At 43.9% G+C, this 21740-nt stretch overlaps 1 protein-coding gene across 2 annotated transcripts in view; it reads right to left on the bottom strand.

Annotated features, from left to right (window-relative positions):
* The window catches only part of DGKH (diacylglycerol kinase eta), a 102580-nt gene that overhangs the window by 54918 nt on the left and 25922 nt on the right, over positions 1–21740 (bottom strand). For both annotated transcript variants that reach the window (XM_032226926.1, XM_032226927.1), the window contains exons 2-6: positions 18083–18193; positions 15849–15929; positions 5860–5964; positions 5422–5554; positions 487–593 (exon numbers count right to left, since the gene is read on the bottom strand). In XM_032226926.1, coding sequence (XP_032082817.1) covers positions 487–593; positions 5422–5554; positions 5860–5964; positions 15849–15929; positions 18083–18193 — 537 coding nt within the window. The remainder of the gene's footprint in view (positions 1–486; positions 594–5421; positions 5555–5859; positions 5965–15848; positions 15930–18082; positions 18194–21740) is intronic.

Below are 21740 nucleotides of genomic sequence, written 5' to 3'. Positions count from 1 at the left end.
AAGATGGCTGGAAGAAGAGCTACTGTATTTCTTGAGAAGCTGAACAGATACCCTCACCATTTCTATGGTGGCATTGTTCAGCTTCTCCTTCTCAATCCTTGGCCACTAATAATAGGAACAATGTTCTTTCTTCACAACTGCAAGACCAGGTGACTTCTCGGTCCTAAAATCTGGCCATTCTCTGCAGCTGTGAATGAAGTTGTTGTGGACACCTTCCATCCTGCTAGAAACAAATCTGTAGATCCCCAGGGCCTACATGAAAATACTCCAAGGTCTTCTTTTATTATTATTATTATTTTTTCTCTCTTCAAGGTCTTCTTGGTGGTAGATTTACATACCTAATTCAACACATCATGTGCTTAAAAACATGTTCGTTAGACAGGACCCACAGCTAGCTACAATTCATCCTGCCTAATTGTTATTACGGGCAGTTGTTTTTCAACGAAAAGTGAAGAATAGGATTTACTGCATGTTGCAAAGACTTACACCATCTTCATCCTCAATGATATCTCTTCCAATTGAAGTCAACGTTGTCCATTTGCAATTATTTATTGCCCGAACGGCGCATCTTTTGTGAGCCTTGAACTTGCATACTAGGAGAAAGGAATAAATATATATATATATTAAAATATACGTAGTTTCCTGAGAACATAATTCCTTCATGGTCACAAAATCTATCTTAACCAAATGCCCATTTATGGAGAAAGTTCAAAGTTCGCCAAATTACAGATTCTCAACTTACGATTGGTCGCTTAGCAACTGTTCAAAGTTACAGTGGACCTTCCCAGAACCACTGACTTTGAAAGTTAAGATGGTTGCACAAAGACACGTCATGTCAGGAGAATCAAGACCACGTGTTAAGTTCCAGGTAAGCTGATTTATTGCTCATGTCTATGTACAAGAATTAGTCAATCAGTCTAAATTGGCAATAAGAGTCAATGGAACTGAAGAAGAGTTGGACGGAGACTGCTTACGACAACAGAATGACTTCAAGGCTGATTCCTCTCTTGACTCCATCCCCAAGCTCTGCCTCTCTTTCTCCTAAACACACAGACACACAGATACATACACACTTTTAAGGCCTGAAGTCTCACCGTCACAGTTTGTAATGTTTGTTTTTTTTAACCAGTTTCAGTCACTGACTTCCAGTTTCTGGCAAAAATACAACTATTGGGGAAAACGGATTTGCTGTGGCGCAGTGGTTAAATGCAGCACTGCAGGCTACTTCAGCTGACTGCAGTTCTGCAGTTCGGCTGTTCAAATCTCACCGGCTCAGGGTTGACTCAGCCTTCCATCCTTCCGAGATGGGTAAAATGAGGACCCGGATTGTTGTTGGGGGCAATATGCTGACTCTGTAAACCGCTTAGAGAGGGCTGAAAGCCCTATGAAGCAGTATATAAGTCTAACTGATATTGCTAACTGCTATTGCTATAAACGACCAACATGAATGCTTGTTTGTTTGTTTGTTTGTTTATTATATTTATATGCTGCCCTTTTCCCCCGAAGGGGACTCAGGGCGGCTCACAACTCAAACCAGGGAAGGGGGATACAGACAAAAAATTAAAAAACGACACATAACAATGCATAATTTAAAACACACAACAGTCATACCATTCGAGACGGGGGCAACAGCTCTTTAGCCCCAGGCCTGTCGGAACAGCCAGGTTTTAAGGGCTTTGCGGAAGGCCTGGAGGGTGGTGAGGGTTCGAATCTCCACGGGGAGTTCGTTCCAGAGGGTCGGAGCAGCCACAGAGAAGGCTCTCCTCCGGGTAGTCGCCAGTCGACACGGGCCGGCAGATGGAATTCGGAGGAGGCCTAATCTGTGGGATCTGATCAGTCTAGTGGAGGTAATTGGCAGCAGGCTTCAACTTACAACTTACAACTGCAATGATTCAGAATCCTAACTCCCGTCTCCATTCCAGGCATAAACTGAAGTCCATCTCTAGCCTCCTTTAAGCATCCAACATACAGTTTAGCTTCCAAATCCCCAATCATCTTTGTTGCTCTTCTCTGCATTCTTTCTAGGACCTCGGCAAGGTCTTATTTGTATCGTGGTGACATCTTTCTATGGACAACTACTCCAGCATTAGTCCTTAAGCAGAAACTCGTGGCCGAGTTCTCAAAAAGGGGCACGCTATCTGTCATTGTACGGGGGCGCGACGCTCAGGGATTGAAGACGCTGAGCGTGTCACCTTTCCAGCTCACAGCTCAGGTTTGAGACCCGAGCACCACACAAAGGTCGGGGGGGGGGAGCTCCCGTACCTCGCTCCAGCTCCTGCCCACTTAGCAGTTTGAAAGCATGAAAATGCACGTAGATAAATAGGTCCCACTTCGGTGGGAAGGTAACAGCGTTACGTGCGCCTTTGGCGTATAATTATGCTGGCCACATGACCACAGGAAATGTTTTTGGACGATGCTGGCTCCCTCGACCAAGAAACAGTGATGGGCACCACGCCATAGAATTGGCCATGACTGGACAGAACGGGACAGGAGAAAGCCTAACTTTTGCTTGTATCAATGCCATGTGTTCTCCAAGCAAAATGCACGATACTTGATCTATTCAGTCCTGTTTAGGCATAAATCTCTCTCTCTCTCTCTCTCTCTCTCTCTCTCTCTCTCTCTCTCTCCCTCCCTCCCCCCCTTTCTCTCTCTCTCACACACACAGAGCTGCTAGACAATCTCTTCGTAAGACCCCTTATGAAGCCAAGATGCATAGCATCTGCACGATTATATAAACAAGGGGTGTGAACCACTTCAAACCTTAGCCAAGACCTGGATAATTATTATTAATCATAATGAAAGCCTGTTGCTCGCAAGCTTTCGCTGCGCGATTCAGCCTCCCAGAAGTTTTGAGTTGGTAGCTTTCCAAGAACAGCTGTTTTGTCCAAATGCCTTTGCTGGTTCCAAGGGAAGAAACGCAAAAACATTAATCTGGCGACATCCAAGTCTTGCGACTTGTAGTTTATCTTGTCGGGAAGCATAACGGTTGCCCGAGCAAATTATTTCGTTTCCAGTAATATGGATAACTGGGTTTAAAAACCCTACAGAGGGAATCCAAGAATTGTAGACGGGAGGTATTTGTTTAAGGAGAAACTTCCTAACAGTGAGGACAATTAACCAGTGGAACAGCACGCCTCCAGAAGTTGTGAATGCCCCAACACTGAAGGTCTTCAAGAAGAGACTGAACAGTTGTCTGGATTAGTATAGGGTCTCCTTGAGCAGGGGGTTGGACAATATGGGGGCAATATGCTGACTCTGTAAACCACTTAGAGAGGGCTGAAAGCCCTATGAAGCAGTATATATCGAACTGATATTGCTATTGCTAGTTGTGAAGGCCCATTGGCTGCAAAGTTGAGCGGTGATTCGGTGACATTGGGATGTCGCAATGATTTCTAACACAAATGTTGGCTGAAAATCTGGGAGTTGTTGTTTGTTTACACCATTGTAACTCCAAACAGTTGCTAAATGAAGTAGTTGGTAAGCAAGACTATCTATATAGGACTCTTCCTTCACCAGCCCACAAACCTCTCAGGATCCAAATCAATCACGCAGATAATCAGAGGTGGCACCGACCCTCAGCCAACCCACACAAGCTGCCCCAACCAACACTTCACCTCCCAATGACCCCCACTTGACCCATCACAGGACATTCACCTGATGGGACTCACACCTGATTCATCTCAAGACCCATCCAAGACCCTCACCACCCATGAGCTCTCCATCACGACCCATCACAGGACATTCACCTGATGGGACTCACACCTGATTCATCTCAAGACCCATCCAAGACCCTCACCACCCATGAGCTCTCCATCACGACCCATCACAGGACATTCACCTGATGGGACTCACACCTGATTCATCTCAAGACCCATCCAAGACCCTCACCACCCATGACCTCTCCACCACAAGACCCATCACAGGACATTCACCTGATGGGACTCACACCTGATTCATCTCAAGACCCATCCAAGACCCTCACCACCCATGACCTCTCCATCACAAGACCCATCACAGGACATTCACCTGATGGGACTCACACCTGATTCATCTCAAGACCCATCCAAGACCCTCACCACACATGACCTCTCCATCACAAGATCTTCACTTGACATGTCTCACACCTTAAGACCCGTCACACTGATGGGACCTCCCCATCACAACACCCTCACCTGACGTGACTTCAAAACCACAAGTCCCATCACAACCCTCACCTGATGTGACTTCCTCATCACAAGACCTACTGACCACACCAAGTCCCGATAAACAGAAGAATACCAACACGGACATCCCCTAAACTCTGAAGATGTTACCTAGACATGTCTCATACCTCAAGATCCATCACAAGAGTCTCACTGATGCAACCTCCCCAGCATAAGACCCTCACCTGATGTGACCCACATCTGACCCATCACAAGATCCTCACCTGACATGACTTCCCCATCACAAGTCCCATCACAACCCTCACCTGACACGACTTCCCCATCAGAGCCGAGGTGGCGCAGTGGTTAAATGCAGCACTGCAGGCTACTTCAGTTGACTGCAGTTCTGCAATTCGGCTGTTCAAATCTCACCGGCTCAGGGTTGACTCAGGCTTCCATCCTTCCGAGGTGGGTAAAATGAGGACCCGGATTGTTGGGGGCAACATGCTGACTCTGTAAACCGCTTAGAGAGGGCTGAAAGCCCTGTGAAGCGGTATATAAGTCTAACTGCTATTGCTATTGCTATCACAAGACCTAGTGACCACACCGAGCCCTTTTAGACAGAAGAACACCAACACGGACATCCCCTAAATTCCACTGAAGATGTTACCTAGCCAGGTAACGAAATGTTTGGAAGCCAACCCACAAGCTCAAAGAACGAACCTCCACCTTCACTCTTCATTCAATCAACCAATGGGCATAATGGCCGGCATTTAATCAACGTCCTGACCCCAGATACCGCAGGCCCTCTTCCTTCTCGTGCTCCACGAAACAAATTGCAAGGGCCTCCCCCAAATCAAGTTTGAACACATCGCGTCGATTTTGTTATTAGCCAAAAAGGCTAAACAAATCTGAGCGATTGCAAAATAACAGGTTGCTTCAAAGCCGCAAGCCCACCGTTCCTCTGTTGAGCCGAAAAGTCTCAGTCGGCCAGGAGGTGCCTCGAACTTTACGACTACAGCGACTTGCAACCAAAATCCCAGTCGTAGGTCAAGGAGCTTCTGTTAACACTCAGCCTGTAAGCAAATCTGCAAAGGACATTGCTTCTCGGCAAGGCAGATTTGTTAAGCAATTAATGAAAGCACGGCTAAATTGTTCAGGATAAAAAGAAAGGCATTCACCGACACACCCGCTAGCAAAAAACCACCCCTCTCTTTAAATAAGGGACTCGGACTTTGCATCTTCATGCTAAATGATGATTCACAGAGGACGGATTTACCTTCGCAGGACAAGCCGTGGGAAGTCACTCCGGAGAGGCTCTCGCGACAGACATTGCAAAAAGTGGGCCTCGCGTGGGAACAAGCATACCAGTTGTGCATCCCTGAGAAATGTTCCACGTTAAACTGGGCTGCCTGATAAAGAAATTAAAGAGAGATTTCCAAGGACGAGGCATGCCAGGGTTCCAACCGCCACAAGTTCATCTTTCAAGCAAAGCAACTAATCAACAAATAAAAAGAAAACCCCAAGACATTTGTTTTTTTTGTTTTTTGAAGTAAAAACAGAACAGGCTAAATATAAACCTCAAATCGATGCTCGTCTTGGTCTTTCATGGATTTTATTCAGAACACGGACATTTTCTTTCCTGTTTTCTGCAGCTTGGTAAAGAGGCAATCCTGATTTTTTCCTTTTAATTAAAAAAAAATTGTCTCACGCTTACCTCGTAGTGTTCTCGAGACTGTACAGACTTGAGGGAGCTAATCCAGTCTTCCATCTCTTTTCTGTTCTCCGCACACAATATCAACCTTCGGAACGGGGTGATTATCTGAAAAGGATCGCTTAGGTTAGGATTGCAAGTTGCTAAAGGGAAGGCAGATCCAAATGGAACACAAGAATTTTTTTTTTAAAAAAAAAAACCCTTCCTTTTATCTGACACATAAATGAGAACATTCCCCTTCACCACAGTTATGAGAGCAAATTAACCCCAGCAGCCACAATATGCAAAAGGTTTCGTTTGCTGCGTATTTTGGGACAAAACTCGATTTGAACACGGCCAGAGAAAAATCAGAATCTTCTTCAGATTTGTTTTAAAACACATCCATAGTTTATTCCCTAGTAAGGAAGGAGGGAAGGAAGGAGAGAAGGAGAGAAGAAAGGAGGGAAGGAAGGAGGGAAGGAAGGAGAGAAGGAGAGAAGGAAGGAGGGAAGGAAGGAGGGAATGTAGGAGAGAAGGAAGGGGGGGAAGGAAGGAGGAAAGGAAGGGGGAAAGGAAGGAGAGAAGGAGAAAAGAAAGGAGGGAAGGAAGGAAGGAGGGAAGGAAGGAGGGAAGGAGAGAAGGAGGGAAGGGGAAGGAGGGAGGGAAGGAAGGGGAGTAGGAGAGAAGAAACGAGGGAAGGAAAGAGGGAGGGAGGGAAGAAGAAGTAGGACCGTTGTAAGATAAGATGGATCTATGGGATGTTAAAAAAAGCAATCTTCAAGTATATTGTCAACAGTAGGGAAAAATTGTTATAAATACATATTATTAATTGTGAATGTATATATGAAATTGATAAAATAAAAATAAAATAAAATAAATAAAAAAAGTTTATTCCCTAGTAACAATGATGGTCGAGAAAAGATAAATCTTCCTTAATATTCTGCATTTGACAAGTATACAATTATTTAAGGATTCGTGTAACCGGAGATGGTCCTATTTGCAAAAAAAACGCAGCACAATTTGACAGACAGGGAGAGCAGTCAATGATCTGATTTGGACAACATTCCCCTTCGGATGGGTCCCCCTGCCAATCTTAAATTCAGATATAATTCCCTCGGTCTGAAATTCTTCAGGGTGATTAAAACGAAGGCAAAACAAATGTGGTGGATACTTCTGGGAAGCAGCAGGTTTTAAGAACATCGAAGCAACGGACGTATTTTCCCATCCTGGTTAGATTCGTTGCGTGCTATATCTTCTTACCTTTCTGGAGACCTCGTTCTGGAAGGCTTAAATGATGCCACGATCTATTTATATCAACACAACGTGATTCCAGAATCTGAATCTCCACATAAAGATCCACCAGATCAGGGTCTAATTTGATAAACCTGGTTCAGCGTCTTGCAAAAAATAGAATTCCTGGTCCACAACTTACCCAGCCTTCTTGGCAGCGTGTTGTGTCTTTGCTGCTCTCCACAAATGACACTAACAAATCAGGCAAGGCTCACTCAGTGTACACACACACAAACACACACACACAGACACAGAGCCCCAGAGTCACGTGGAAACTAGCAGAAACTCCTGAACATTTTCATATAAACAAACAGGAGGATATTTTTCCGTCCTTCTCTTTCTCCCTCCCTTCATATCCTCTGAATCCGTTCCTTTTCCTGAACGTCGGCGAAGGAGCAGGGAATCTCATTACACAAGGGGATACAAAACCAAGCTGTCAAAATACCCTTTTTAAAAAAAAAAAAAAATACAGGTAGTCCTCAACCACCATTGAGCTCAACATTTCTGTCGCTAAGCGAAACAGTTGTTCTCAGTGAGTTTTTGCCCTGTTTCACGGCTTTTTCTTGCTACGGTGGTTAAGGCAATCCCTGCAGTTGGTAAAGCAGTAACACCGTTGTTAAGAGAAATTAGTAAAATAGTTCCTTATCAGAAGGTTGCAAAAGGGGATCACGTGACGTGAAACCCCCCCCTCCCCCGGGGACACGGCGACCGTCATAAATAGGAGACAATTGCTAAGCATCCGAATTTTGATCATATGTGAGCCTTGGGGAAGTTGCAAGGGTCGTAGGCGTGAAAAGGGGTCGTAAGTCGCTTTTTCCCAGGGACATTGTCACTTTGAGTGGTCACTAAATGAACTGTCGTAAGTTGAGGACTACCTGTGCGGGGTAGTAAACACATCGCCTATGCTGCCAAACTGTATTTCTCACTCTGGGTTGGAAAAAAAATAACCTGGGTAACGGACAAAATTGCTCACATTGTGATCAAACCAGATTGTGAAGCCTTCAAAATAGATTCTTGGCCATAAATTGGAATGCTTTGTCTGTCTCTTTTTAAAGCGGCCGCATTATTTGCAAAGTGTGAACCGATGAAAACCCTTCTTGGCAGTCTCCACATCCGTCTGTCTCCACAACCTTTCTCCTTCCATTTGTCTCCAGCCAGCTTAGACACCAAAACAAGTGTGTTGTCATTGTGCAAAATTGCAGGAAGCCTGACCAAGGCACAAAATGCAGAGCTCTTCCATTCAATCTTCTCTACCATTCCAACTTTCTTCTAGGAAGAAAGACCAGACAAAATTTCTAAACAAACCACTACATGAAAATGAACCACACTTTTTTTTTTAATTGGCTAAGAGTTTCAAGACCTCAAATGGACACCCAACATCCAAAAACATCACCAAAAAAGACAATGAAGAATGTTCTTTCTGTGCCAACTCAGGAATCTCAAACTGCCCAAGGAGATGCTGATTCTGTTCTTCAGAGAAATTATTGAGTCTTGTCATCTACACCTCCATCACTGTCTGGTTTGGTTCTGCAGCCCAACAAGACAGACACAGATTTCAACGGATAATCAGAACTGCAGAAAAAACAATTACTGCCAACCTGACTTCCATGGAGGACCTGGACACTGCAGGAATCAAAAAGAAGGCTGTGAAAATATCTACAGACCCCTCACATCCTGGACATAAATTGTTTCAGCTCCTACCCTCAAAATGACACTATAGATCATGGCACACCAAGACAACTAGACACAAGGAGAGTTTTTTCCCCAAATGCCATCACTCTGCTAAACAAATAATTCCCTCACCACTCTCAAATTATTTACTAAGGCTGCATTACTATTACTATTAGCCTTCTCATCATTCCTATCACCCATCTCCTCCCACTTATGACTATAACTGTGTTGCTTGTATCTTTATGATTTATTTTGATATTGATTGTTTCCTGATGGTTTACTTGTACCCTATGACTATCAGTAAGTGTTGTACCTTATGATTTTTGACGAATGTATCTTGTCTTTTTATGCACACTGAGAGCATCTGCACCAAAGACAAATTCCTTGTGTGTCCAATCACACTTGGCCAATAAAGAATTCTATTCTATTCTATTCTATTCTTAATTCTACTCTACTCTATTATTCTATTCTATTCTTTCTATTCTACTCTACTCTATTCTATTCAATTCTACTCTACTCTACTCTGTTCTATTCTATTCTATTCTATTCTTAATTCTACTCTACTCTATTATTCTATTCTATTCTTTCTATTCTACTCTACTCTATTCTATTCTATTCAATTCTACTCTACTCTACTCTACTCTACTCTGTTCTGTTCTATTCTATTCTATTCTAAAATCTATGGAGATTCTCAATCATCCAAGTCATGGTTCTCCCAAAGGTGCTTCCCCCCCAAAAAAAAAATAGTAACTGGATTTTCTTGTTTTGTGTTTTTTCCCCTTGAATATGTTTCGCTTTCTCATCCAAGAAGATTCTTTAGTTTTGACCTGAAGAAGAACTGAATTGAAGAAGCTTTTGGAATGAGAAGCAAAACATTTTCAAGGGGGAAAAAGAAAGTCCAGGTGAAAACACCTTTGGGAGTTTCCTACTTGGGATCTTGGTAAGACAGGTACTATCCTTGAGTGACAACAGTTCATTTAACGACTGTTCAAAGTTACAACGGTGCTGAAAAAAAAGCCACTTATGTTTTTTCACAGTTACAATTTTTGCAGCCTGCCCATGATCCTGTGATCAAAATTCAGAGGCTTGGCAACTGATTCATACTTATGACCGTTGCTGTGTCCCAAGGTCACATGGTCCCCTTTTGCGACCTTCCAACAAGCAAAGTCAACGGGGGAAGCCCGATTCACTTAACAACCATGTGACCTAACTTATCAACCGCATTTAACAATCGTGGCAGGAAAGGTCGTACAACAGGGCAAAACACACTTCACAAATGTCTCCCTTAACAGCAGAAACTTTTGGGCTCAATTGTGGCCATACGTCGAGGACTACCTGTACTGGGAAGGTACCGGAAGTTGAGCTGTGATGTCAATCAAACCGGATTCCCAGTTAACCATCTGTTGCATTCGACGAAAGAAAGAATGATGGAGAGAAAAACAGAGGGAAAGATAACGGGCCTCTTCTGCTCGGCTTTGCTTACCTGTTATTAGATTCCTTCTTCACCCAAACTCAAGTATTAGAAAGAAGATCTCAAGGAGGACTTGAGTTGGGACTTCTGGAAGCAAGTAGGTTGAAGAAATGAAGCCATCCAGCTCCAGAGAATCTCACAAAGTAACCTCAGGTCCACCTACATACTCACTCTCTCTATCTATCTATCTCTGTGTGTGTCTCTGTCTCTCCCCTCCTCTCTCTCTCTGTCTCTCTCTCTTTTTTCTTTTTCTGTCTCTCTCTGTGTCTCTGCCTCTCTCTCTCCCTCTGTTTCTGTCTCTCCCTCTGTGTGTGTGTCTCTTTCTGTCTGTCTCTCTGTTTCTCTCTCTCTTTTTTCTCTCTCTTTTTCTCTCTGTCTCTCTGTCTGTATGTGTTTGTGTCTCTCTCTTTGTCTCTCTGTGTGAGGGAGTGTGTGTGTCTCTCTCTCTGTCTCTGTGTGTGTCTCTGTCTCTTTTTCTTTCTCGCTTTTTCTTTCTCTCTGTCTGTGTGTGTCCCTCTCTCTCTTTTTCTTCCTCTCTCTTTTTCTTTCTCTCTCTTTTTCTTTCTCTTCTTCTCTCTCTCTCTCTCTCTCTCTCTCTCTGTGTGCCTATGTCTCTCTCTGTTTCTCTTTTTCTTTCTTTGTCTCTCTGTTTCTCTCTTTTTCTTTCTCTGTCTCTCTGTTTCTCTCTGTGTGTCTCTGTCTTTATCTTTCTCTCTCTCTCTCTCTCTCTCTCTGTGCCTCTGTCTCTCTCCGTTTCTCTCTTTTTCTTTCTCTGTCTCTCTCTGTTTCTCTCTTTTTCTTTCTCTGTCTCTCTCTGTGTCTCTTTCTCTGTCTTTATCTTTTTTCTTTCTCTCTCTATCTCTCTCTCTGTGCCTCTGTCTCTCTCTGTTTCTCTCTTTTTCTTTCTCTCTGTGTCTCTCTCTCTGTTTTTATCTTTTTTCTTTCTCTCTTTCTCTCCGTCTCTCTCTCTCCGTCTCTCCGTCTCTGTGTCTCTCTGTGTGTGTATCTCTCTCTCTGTCTTTCTCTCTCTCTCTCTCTCTCTCTCTGCCCTACGTAATTCACAGCATCGTTAATGGGAAAATGGGAGGAGGGAGCACTCGGAATGCCACCTTGAGATATTCATCTCGGGATCTCCGTCCAACAATCAGATAAAAAATGTTCAACAGGGGACCTTGTCTGAACAGAGCCACGTAACACACCTGCGTATTGTCTACGGCCCCCAGAGCCACTTATGCAAGAGATTGTGCCATCGGCTGTTGTTTCAAGAAAGGGGTTTTGTGGATGGGGACGATTTGCACCTTCGGAGAAACATGGAAATGTTGATGGGATGTTGATTATTGTAACAAGCAGATTTAGCACCGATAGGGATTCATTCGTCGCTCTGGGGACAAATTGCCAAAAAAAGTCAATGCAGCCTTAGGCTACATTAACAGAAGGACAGAATTGAGGTTATGTGAAGTGTTAGCTCCACTTTCTAAGGCCTTAGTAAGGCTACACTTGGAGTACTGCATCCAGTTATGGTCACCACAATATAAAAAAGATGTTGAGACTTTGGAAACAGTGCAAAGAAGAGTAACTAAGATGATCAAAGGCCTGGAGACAAAAACACACAAAGAACGGTTGCAGGAACTGGGTATCAGGGTTGACTCAGCCTTCCATCCTTCCGAGGTGGGTAAAATGAGGACCCAGATTGTTGGGGGCGATATGCTGACTCTCTGTAAACCGCTTAGAGAGGCCTGAAAGGCCTATGAAGCGGTATATAAGTCTACTGCTATTGCTATTGCTATCTCTAGTTTAATGAAAAGAAGGACTAGGGGAGACATGATAGCAGCCTTCCAATATCTCAGGGGTTGCCCCAAAGAAGAAGGAGTCAAGCTATTCCCCAAAGCACTTGAGGATAGAACAAGAAGCAATGGGTGGAAACTAATCAAGGAGAGAAGCAACTTAGAACTGAGGAGAAAATTCTTAAGAGTGAGAAAAATTAACCAGTGGAACAGCTTGCCACCAGAAGTTATGGGTACTCCATCCCTGGAGGGTTTTAAGAAAAGACTGGACAGCCATTTGACTAGGATGCTATTTCTCCACGAGAGTGACTTTTTCTTATGCTATTTAAAAATTGCATCCCCAAAGCCTTGAGGAAGAAGAAGAAGTCCAGATTTTCAAATGAAATCCTCCTTTAATTATTAGGGTCCGTAGAAATGGACTGCACATCATATGTGGTGTGCCTTTTAAGTAAAAAAAAAACAAAGCAAAGAAAACCAGAGTTTTCCATAGAATGATTTTATTCTTCGAAAACGCATTCTTACTTTTGTACAGAGCACAAGGGGCCTTGGAGGTCTTCTAGACCAACCCCCTGCTCAGGCAGGAAACCCTACATCACTTCAGACAAATGGGCTGCCCAATCTCTTCTTTAAAACACCCAGTGTTGGAGCATTCAAAACATCTGGAGGCAAGTTGTTGCACTGATTAATTGTTCTAACTGTCTGGAAATTCCTCCTTAGTCCTAAGTTGCTTCGCTCCTTGGTTAGTTTCCACCCATTGCTTCTTGTCCTTCCCTCAGGTGCCTTGGAGAATAGCTTGACTCCCTCTTCTTTGTGGCAACCCTTGAGATATGGGAAGACTGCTATCCTGTCTCCCCTGGTCCTTCTTTTCATTAAACTAGACATCCCCAGTTCCTGCAAACGTTCTTCATATACAGAATAAGAGTTGGGAGGGACCTTGGAGGTCTTCTAGTCCAACCCCCTGCTTAGGCAGGAAACCCTACACCATTTCAGACAAATGGTTATCGAATCTCTACTTAAAAACTTCCAGTGTTGGAGCATTCACAACTTCTGGAGGCAACTTCTGTTCCACTGATTAACTGTTCTGTCAGGAAATTTCTTCTTAGTTCTAAGTTGCTTCTCTCCTTGATTAGTTTCCACCTGTTGCTTCTTGTGTCATGAAAAATTCCCAGTGTTGGAGCACCCACAACTCCTGGAGGGCAAGCAGTTCCACTGGTTAATTGTCTTCATGCTTAGGAAGTTTCTCCTTAATTCTAAGTTGCTTCTCTCCTTGGTTAGTTTCCACCTATTGCTTCTTGTCCTGCCCTCAGGTGCTTTGGAGAAGAGCTTGACTCCCTCTTCTTTGGGGCAGCCCCTCAAATACTGGAAGACTGCTATCATGTCCCCCCCCTGGTCCTTCTTCTCAGTTTCCCATGTCCCCAGAACAAAAGCACAAAGGTGTTTATTCGCAGCAAAACAAATCGAAAGGGTAAAGCAATAGAAACCAGGAGATTCGTCGATGGAAACAGGACTCCCTTCGTAAAGAGCAGCAGGGTGATTTTGACACTTTATCTGATCGAGCTAAGAACAGGACGGCCGTACTTTCCTGGCCCAGGTGAAGAACCAGCCCTGTTCCATTGTGGTCGAACGAGGAAAAAGGGCTGCGATTTTCAGAAATCCAATATTTAATTGAAGGCAGAGCCAGATTTCGGCGATAAGGAGTGGGCACGTCGAGAGACAAAGGGTTGGTTTTTTTTCAAACCAAACACCTGAACGGCTGCAGATTGTTTCCTTTTCAACTCCAAATGGGAGGTCAGAGAAGTTCACCAGCTGCAGGAAAGCCCCCCCATACCCTAAATTAATTGCTCCCAGGAGGCAACCCCCCCCCCCCCAAGATCTTAGCATCACAATGGATTGTTACGCAGAGACTTGGACGTTGTTTCATTGTCCTCAGCCATTTTTTGCATTGCAGCTGACTTACGTGGGACAAAGGAAAGCTTTCCGAGAACACCCCCCCCCCACGCAAAAGACAGGTGTGGCTTTGTTCACACCTGTTGCAACCACCACCTGGACTCGTTTTGGTCACCCTGAAAGTACCGATAGAAGAGAAGATTTGCAACTCAGGGTTGAAATGAGGGGGCCTTGGTGCTCTCTGAGCTTGGTGGTTTTCTTGCAGACATTTCATTACCCAACTAGGGAATATCATCAGTGCCAGAAGGGAGGAGGAGGAGGAGGAGGAGGAGGAAGAGGAAGAGGAAGAGGAAGAGGAGGCATTAAAGTCCTTAGTGCTCTCTGAGCTTGGTGGTTTTCTTGCAGACATTTCATTACCCAACTAGGGAATATCATCAGGGCCAGAAGGGAGGAGGAGGAGGAGGAGGAGGAGGAGGAGGAGGAGGAGGAGGAGGAGGAGGAGGAAGAAGAAGAGGAAGAGGAAGAGGAAGAGGAAGAGGAGGAGGAGGCATTAAAGTCCTTAGTGCTCTCTGAGCTTGGTGGTTTTCTTGCAGACATTTCATTACCCAACTAGGGAATATCATCAGGGCCAGAAGGGAGGAGGAGGAGGAGGAGGAGGAGGAAGAGGAAGAGGAAGAGGAAGAGGAAGAGGAAGAGGAAGAGGAGGAGGAGGCATTAAAGTCCTTAGTGCTCTCTGAGCTTGGTGGTTTTCTTGCAGACATTTCATTACCCAACTAGGGAATATCATCAGGGCCAGAAGGGAGGAGGAGGAGGAGGAGGAGGAGGAGGAAGAGGAAGAGGAAGAGGAAGAGGAAGAGGAAGAGGAAGAGGAAGAGGAGGAGGAGGCATTAAAGTCCTTAGTGCTCTCTGAGCTTGGTGGTTTTCTTGCAGACATTTCATTACCCAACTAGGGAATATCATCAGGGCCAGAAGGGAGGAGGAGGAGGAGTGGGAGGGAGGAGGAGGAGGAGGAGGAGGAGGGGGGGGGAGGAGGAGAATATCTGTGGGATCCTTGCTGCTGTCCGAGCTTAATGGTTTTCTTGCAGATGTTTCATTACCCAGCTAGGGAACATCATCAGTGCATCAGTAACATCAGTGATGATGTTTACCTAATTTTATTTGCATAATGAAACATCTGCAAGAAAACCACCAAGCTCAGAGACCTCCCAGGACTTCAGCCTTGAAAGTTTCCTACACTTGTTGGCTGCTACCTGCTTTTTAAAAATCAAAATGAAATCTCGCGCTATAAAGAATACCTAGAAGAGATTGTCGCGTGAATTCTTTGGGGAGTAGTAATTCCTCTTTTCTATCTAGCCACCTCATTTGCACCTCTGCCTTTGTCTCTCTCTCTCTCTCTCTCTCTTTTTAAAGGAAGCATATCAAAATCTCCTTCTATTCTTCTTTTTCCTTCTTCAACCAACAGTTTGCATCAAAGCATGAAACAAAAGGTTCCAAGAATTTGGATCACGTGACTTAAGGGATGCAGCATTGGTGGCAAGGGTGAAAAAAAAAAATCCTTTTTATAACAACAAAATAATAACGTTTTTTCCAGTGGCATTGCAACTTCGAAGGGTCGCTACGTGAGCCGTCGTAATTCGAGGACTCCCAGCATCATATTTCAACCCAAAGAGACTTGGGGGTATGTCCAAACTGCTACGTTTCCGAGACTTTCTGGAGAAATTTTCATTCCAACCTATTATTCCGTTTAACATTTTGCATGGAGTTATCAAATAAAACAAGCCGCAATATGTCGTCCCAATAATATTGCTCAATTGACCTTTTGCCTTCTCCCGGCCTCTCGAAGCAAAAAAAATCGAAATTTCAAAGCTTTCGGTGGCCTTTCGGGAGCTGCCAATATGCCGGTCACCTACCGTGAAGCTGTTGTTGACATTTTTGGTGCTCGATTCAGCCACGCTGGCATCCGACAAGTCGACTTCATCGAAGATTAAGGACTGTGGGAAGAAAAGAGAAATGCAGGTCAGTCCCAACCAAGCTCCTTTTGTTAATTTTCTCGTGGCCTTTTTTTAAATGAACAAAAAAAGAAAATCACAGCGATTAAACCTTAGAGCAGTGTTTCTCAACCTTGGCGACTTTAAGTCCTGTGGACTTCAACTCCCAGAATCCCCCAGCCAGCAGAGCTGGCTGGGGAATTCTGGGAGTTAAAGTCCACAGGACTTAAAGTCGCCAACTGCTGGCTGGGGGATTCTGGGAGTTGAAGTCCACAGGACTTAAAGTCGCCAAGGTTGAGAAACACTGCCTTAGAGGCTGAACCCGTTAAGAAATCTAGAAACGGTTAGCCTGGATTATGTAAAACGCAAAGCTCTTTGCTAAAAGAAAAAAAAAGTTAAGATTTCTAAGCTCTGCCTTTCCACCACGTTATCCTTATGCATTATTCAAAATCCATCATCATCGTCATCTTCTTCATTTAATGAGCCTATAATCCCTTTTGGGATGGAATCTGGGCAGCTGAATGGAGCTAGCAGAGTGTTTTAATGGCCGGATGCCTTTCCCTGTTGCCAATGCGGAGTTTGGTTCAGCAGATATATTCTCATTGTGCCCAAAGGGAGAAATATCTGCCTCTACCTAGGATCGAACTCGCAGCCTCCTGGTTGTGAGGCGAGAGCGCCACCTCTAGGGCACCATATCAGTAGTGGGATTCAAAAAATTTTCACTACCAGTTCAGTGGGCATGGTTAGGTGGGGGGGGGATGTGGCTGAGTGGGTGTGGCCAATTTTACATCACTCACGGCCACGCCCACTCAGTCACATGATTCCCCCACCAAGCCACGCCCACAGGAAAAGGTAGGGTTTTTTTTTAGGATTTCTCCCTATCGACCCCACCCTCCCTTCGCCAGTCGGCCCCGTTTCCCCTCCTTGAGTGGCCCCAGCTCTAGCCCCACTTCCTCCACCACCACCACCACCTCTTTGGTTGCTTACCTTCTGCGGCGACTGGTCTAGAGTCCGGAAGGCAAGCAGACTGGAGTTTTCGGCAACCCCTAGCCATCGCTACTGGTTCACCGAACTGAGCAAACTTTCCGCCACTAGTTCGGGCGAACCGGTGCAAACCAATTGACTACCACCTCTGCATCACTCCATATTGTTCAAAATCTATACTTATAGCAATAGCAGTCAGACTTATATACCGCTTCATAGGTCTTTCAGCCCTCTCTAAGCGGTTTACAGAGTCAGCATATCGCCCCCACAGTCTGGGTCCTCATTTCACCCACCTCGGAAGGATGGAAGGCTGAGTCGACCTTGAGCCGGTGAGATTTGAACCGCTGAACTGCAGATAACAGTCAGCTGAAGTGGCCTGCAGTACTGCACCCTAACCACTGCGCCACCTCGGCTCATGAAGAAATGAAGAATTATGAAGAAATATATTGTGATATGCAGCAGATTCCCCCCCCCCCCCGGTGACTTAAAGCTTTTGATATATCCCAGAACAACCAGCCTGATTTAAAAACAATGAGTGGTAAGAGTTTTGCCCCCAAAATATTGGATGAAATGTGAGTATAGACCCTGTTTCCTCTGCAAATGGATTTATCCTGAGTTAGCTCTCAAGATCTCTCTAGACCACGAGGTATGAAGATAATATTTAGAGGATTAGAAGTGGCCCCTTCTTCTTTCCCTTAAATCTATTTCTAGCAGAAATTGGGAAGAACTAGTTTACCATCCAGACCCTGCATTGATGTCCTGATTCTCGGCAAAGCAAAATCTTTCTGGGAAACAAAAGAAAACAGTGTCCTTCCTGGTATATTTACCTTTTCCAAATCTCTTTTAGATCATGCCAGTTTTAACCCAAGATCAGCTTGAAATGAGCTCTAACAATGTACCAGTAAATCCAATCTGCATTCATTCACAGCTAGGCTTATCAAATAATCTTTCTTGCGAAATCAAAAGCCAAAATGTACAATCTTTGCTTCCTTTGAGTGCCCTTAGAAAATTACGCTTATAAGTAGAAGGAAACAGAACAGTTGCAAGGGGAAATAATGCAGCAGCAATCTTATTTTATCGCTCTTGCCTTCCGTAGCGAGATATTTTTAAAAGCCTCAGAAATACAATTATTCTATCAGGCGAAGCATGTTCCTTAATAATACATTTTTTACCTTGGAATTCTTGGCATAGTAGAGCGTCCGTCCTCGGAGTTTAAAGTAGCGTCTTTTCCATCTCTGGAAGGAACTGGTTTGTTTCAAGAGGAGACCTTCCCTGATGCTGGTCTTAAAAAGAAAAAGAGAATAATATATTAAAATTCCACACATGCCAAAATGGTAATATTACACCATGTAATTATTTTCTGCTCTCTTCGGTGGTTCTCTGCAGATGATATGCTGAAGCGGTGGCTTAATAATACATTTAATTATAGCTGTTATAGCAATCTGGCAATTTGAACTATTTTTAATTCAGCTTCGCTTTTTTCTGCTGTTTTATTAGCCTTACGTGGGTTTCGGGTTGCTAGAATGGGATTGAGGGAGGATGTGCATTTATATTGCCTATCAAATCCCAAACGCAAAGGTTGATTTTTTTTTTAATAAAAAGAAAATAAAAGTTGCATATCCTGAAAAAAAAATAATTATTTAAAGGGAAACACGAAGGCAGAGGAGGGGAAGGAAGTGAGGGAAGAGGAGGAGGAGAGGAAGAAGGGAAGGAAGGGAAGGAGGAGGAGGTAAAAGGAGAGGAAGAGGAGGAGAGGAAGAGGAGGTAAAAAGAGAGGAAGAGGAGATAAAAGGAGAGGAAGAGGAGGAGAGGAAGAGGAAGTAAAAGAGGAAGAGGAGGAGAGGAAGAGGAAGAGGAAGGAAAAGGAGAGGAAGAGGAGGTAAAAGAAGAGGAGGAAGAGGAGGAGGAGGAGAAGAGGAGGTAAAAGGAGATGAGGAGGATGTAAAAGGAGAGGAAGAGGAGGAGGAGAGGAAGAGGAGGAAGGGAAGGAAGGAGAGGAGGAAAATGAGAAGAAAGAAGAAGAGAAGAGAGAAGGAAGGAAATTGCTGTTGTACAAGATGTTTTTTTCAACACTGAGCATCATTGATTTGTCAAAGAATAGAAGTGCAGCCAATTCCCACAAGATGGCAGTACTGATTAATAAACAAAGTTGAAGTTACTTACAAGTTACACCTACTTCCCATTTTGGGTTGTTTTCCCCATTGTAAACACACATGTAACCAACTCTATGTTGCCACTAAAGAAAATGCAGCCCTAATATGTTATTTTTCACATGGAATTGTGTAACGTTATCCATTTACGCATCCCCAGAGTTGCAAACTCCGTAAAGTATTCCTCTAATTGTTCTTTTGGAACGAAAATAAATAAGGAAGGAGGAACTGTTTTATAAAACTCTCTGCGAAAGAATCTTTCCTTGGAAATACGGGACAAATTTCGGGTGAGAACTTTGACTAATAAAAAACAGAGGGTGTTTTTTTCCCCTGCCAACGTTAAAACTTTTCTCAGAAGGAGCAAGTTTCAAATGTTCACTTTCAGCCTTTCCCCCAAAAAATCGAAGTTCCAGAAAAATATCCAAATATGGATATTTATAGGAGTGTTTTCTTTCCAGTAATGTAATATATACACATCCAGTCTAAACTATTTATTTTTTAAGCTGATTCTTTTTCCCAGAATTTAAATTAAGCACTTCAAACGAAGCTTAATCCCTAAAACAAAACATCAGATTGCTAATTTTGAAAAGCAAGACTGGATTTTTGGGGGTTAATTAGCTGTTTGTTTCTCTTCAGCCTTAGCCCTTCCTTGGCATCGGGACAAAAACACGCAAAATGTTTTGCTTCTCTTAAGAGTTTTGAGCTGCTGCCTTTTCATTAAGTAATAAATAATCACTGCTACGGTATTCTCCTTCTGTGTTTTTCCTACATATTCATCTTCCCTGACGTTGTCAAATTATGGACTGAAATTCAGAGTGATGCTAGGCATGCAGGAATAAAAATAAGCTTAAATATGATCCCAGGCATCGCATTTCAATCGTCCTGGCACCCAACAATGGAATATTATTCAAGGCACAATGTAGCAATAAAGGAGAATATTTGTAGCTCGGGGTTGCAATGAAGGGCCCTTGGTGCTCTCTGAGCTTCCTTGTTTTCTTGTGGACATTTTATCGCCTGACTAGGTAACATCATCAGTACTAGGAGGGAAAAGGTTTGTGGAATGGAGGAGAGGAGGAGGAGGAGAACTGTGGGGTCCTTGGTGCTCTCTGAGCTTGGTTATTTTCTTGCAGACATTTCATTTCCCAACTAGGTAACATCATCAGTGCTAGAAGGAGGGAGGAGGAGGAGGAGGAGGAGGAGGAGGAGGAAGAGGAGGAGGAGGACGACGACTGTGAGATCCTTGGTGCTCTCTAAGCTTGGTTCTTTTCATGCAGACATTTCATTACCCAACTAGGTAACATCATCAATAATAGAAGGGAGTGGGGTTTGTGGAATGAAGGAGCAGGTGAAGGAGAGGAGGAGGAGGAGGAGGAGGAGGAGTGGGGGAGGAGGAGGAAGAGGAAGAGAACCAATCGGTCCTAGGTATTCTCTAAGCTTGGTTGATTTTATGTAGACATTTCATTACCCAACTAGCTAACCTCATCATTGTCTAACACCAAGGACACCACTCCTGAAAGTTTTCCCCACTTCTTTGCTGCTATTCACTTTTTAAAACTGAAATCTTTCATCATAGTAAACTACGAGAGATTGACAAGGATAACGATCATATACCAGTAGGTCATTCAACAATTTTGTTAGCTACAAGAGCATTCAACCGCAATCTTGAGAGAAGCACAAACATACTAGCGGGTTCTTTTAATAAAGTTGAGTTGGCATTAGTGATCTTCATTTAGTAAGAAGTAAATGTAACCGCTTTCCTTATTTGTAAGTTTTCCACTAAAATCGGGTGACGAAAAGCTGGTTGAATAATCTTTGCCAACCACGATGAATTGTGATGCAAGCTACTGACCAATTGGTGTTGGTATTTAGCACGGATGACGTTACCTACTTTGGGAATGAGACGTCTGTAAGAAAAGAACCAAACTCAGAGAGCACCAAGGAACAACGTCCACTAGTCGAGAACACAATAAATGCAAACAAACTCTTGGCTTGCCAATTGTTCCTTCCAGGCTCCTTAAAAAGCCACAGCAGGTGTGACCACAGTCAAGATGACGTCAATCACATTTCAATCAGAGCCCTTTGTGAACTGCACTGCAAGCACAACGCATTAAACAAGGAGAGACGGTGTGAAAACAGAATTTACCTCTCTTTTTGGACAACTACAGAGGACTCTAAGTGAAAGTAAGGGGAGGAAAACCACTTAAATAGGAGCCAGCCGTGTGCAGCAGCTGCCAAAAAAGCCAACACAGTTCTAGGCTGCATCAAGAGAGGGAGAGAATCAAGATTCCGTGGTTAATACCACTTTATAAGACCTTGGTAAGGCCACACTTGGAATACGGCATCCAGTTTTGGTCGCCACGATACAAAAAAGATGTGGAGACTCTAGAAAGAGTGCAGAGAAGGGCAAGAAAGAGGATTAGGGGACTGGAGGCTAAAATATATGAAGAACAGTTGCAGGAACTGGGTCTGTCTAGTTCAATGAAAAGAAGGACTTGGGGGGACATGATAGCAGTCTTCCAATATCTCAGGGGTTGCCCCAAAGAAGAAGGAGTCAAGCTATTCCCCAAAGCACCTGAGAGCAGAACAAGAAGCAATGGGTGGAAACTAATCAAGGAGAGAAGCAACTTAGAACAAAGGAGAAATTTCCTAACTGTGAGAGCAATCAACCAGTGGAACGACT

The sequence above is a fragment of the Thamnophis elegans genome, chromosome 11 (genome assembly GCF_009769535.1).
Source record: "Thamnophis elegans isolate rThaEle1 chromosome 11, rThaEle1.pri, whole genome shotgun sequence".
NCBI classification, from domain to species: Eukaryota; Metazoa; Chordata; class Lepidosauria; order Squamata; family Colubridae; genus Thamnophis; species Thamnophis elegans.
Note: the sequence above shows the minus strand (reverse complement) of the source record. Positions and strands in the feature narration are given on the sequence as shown.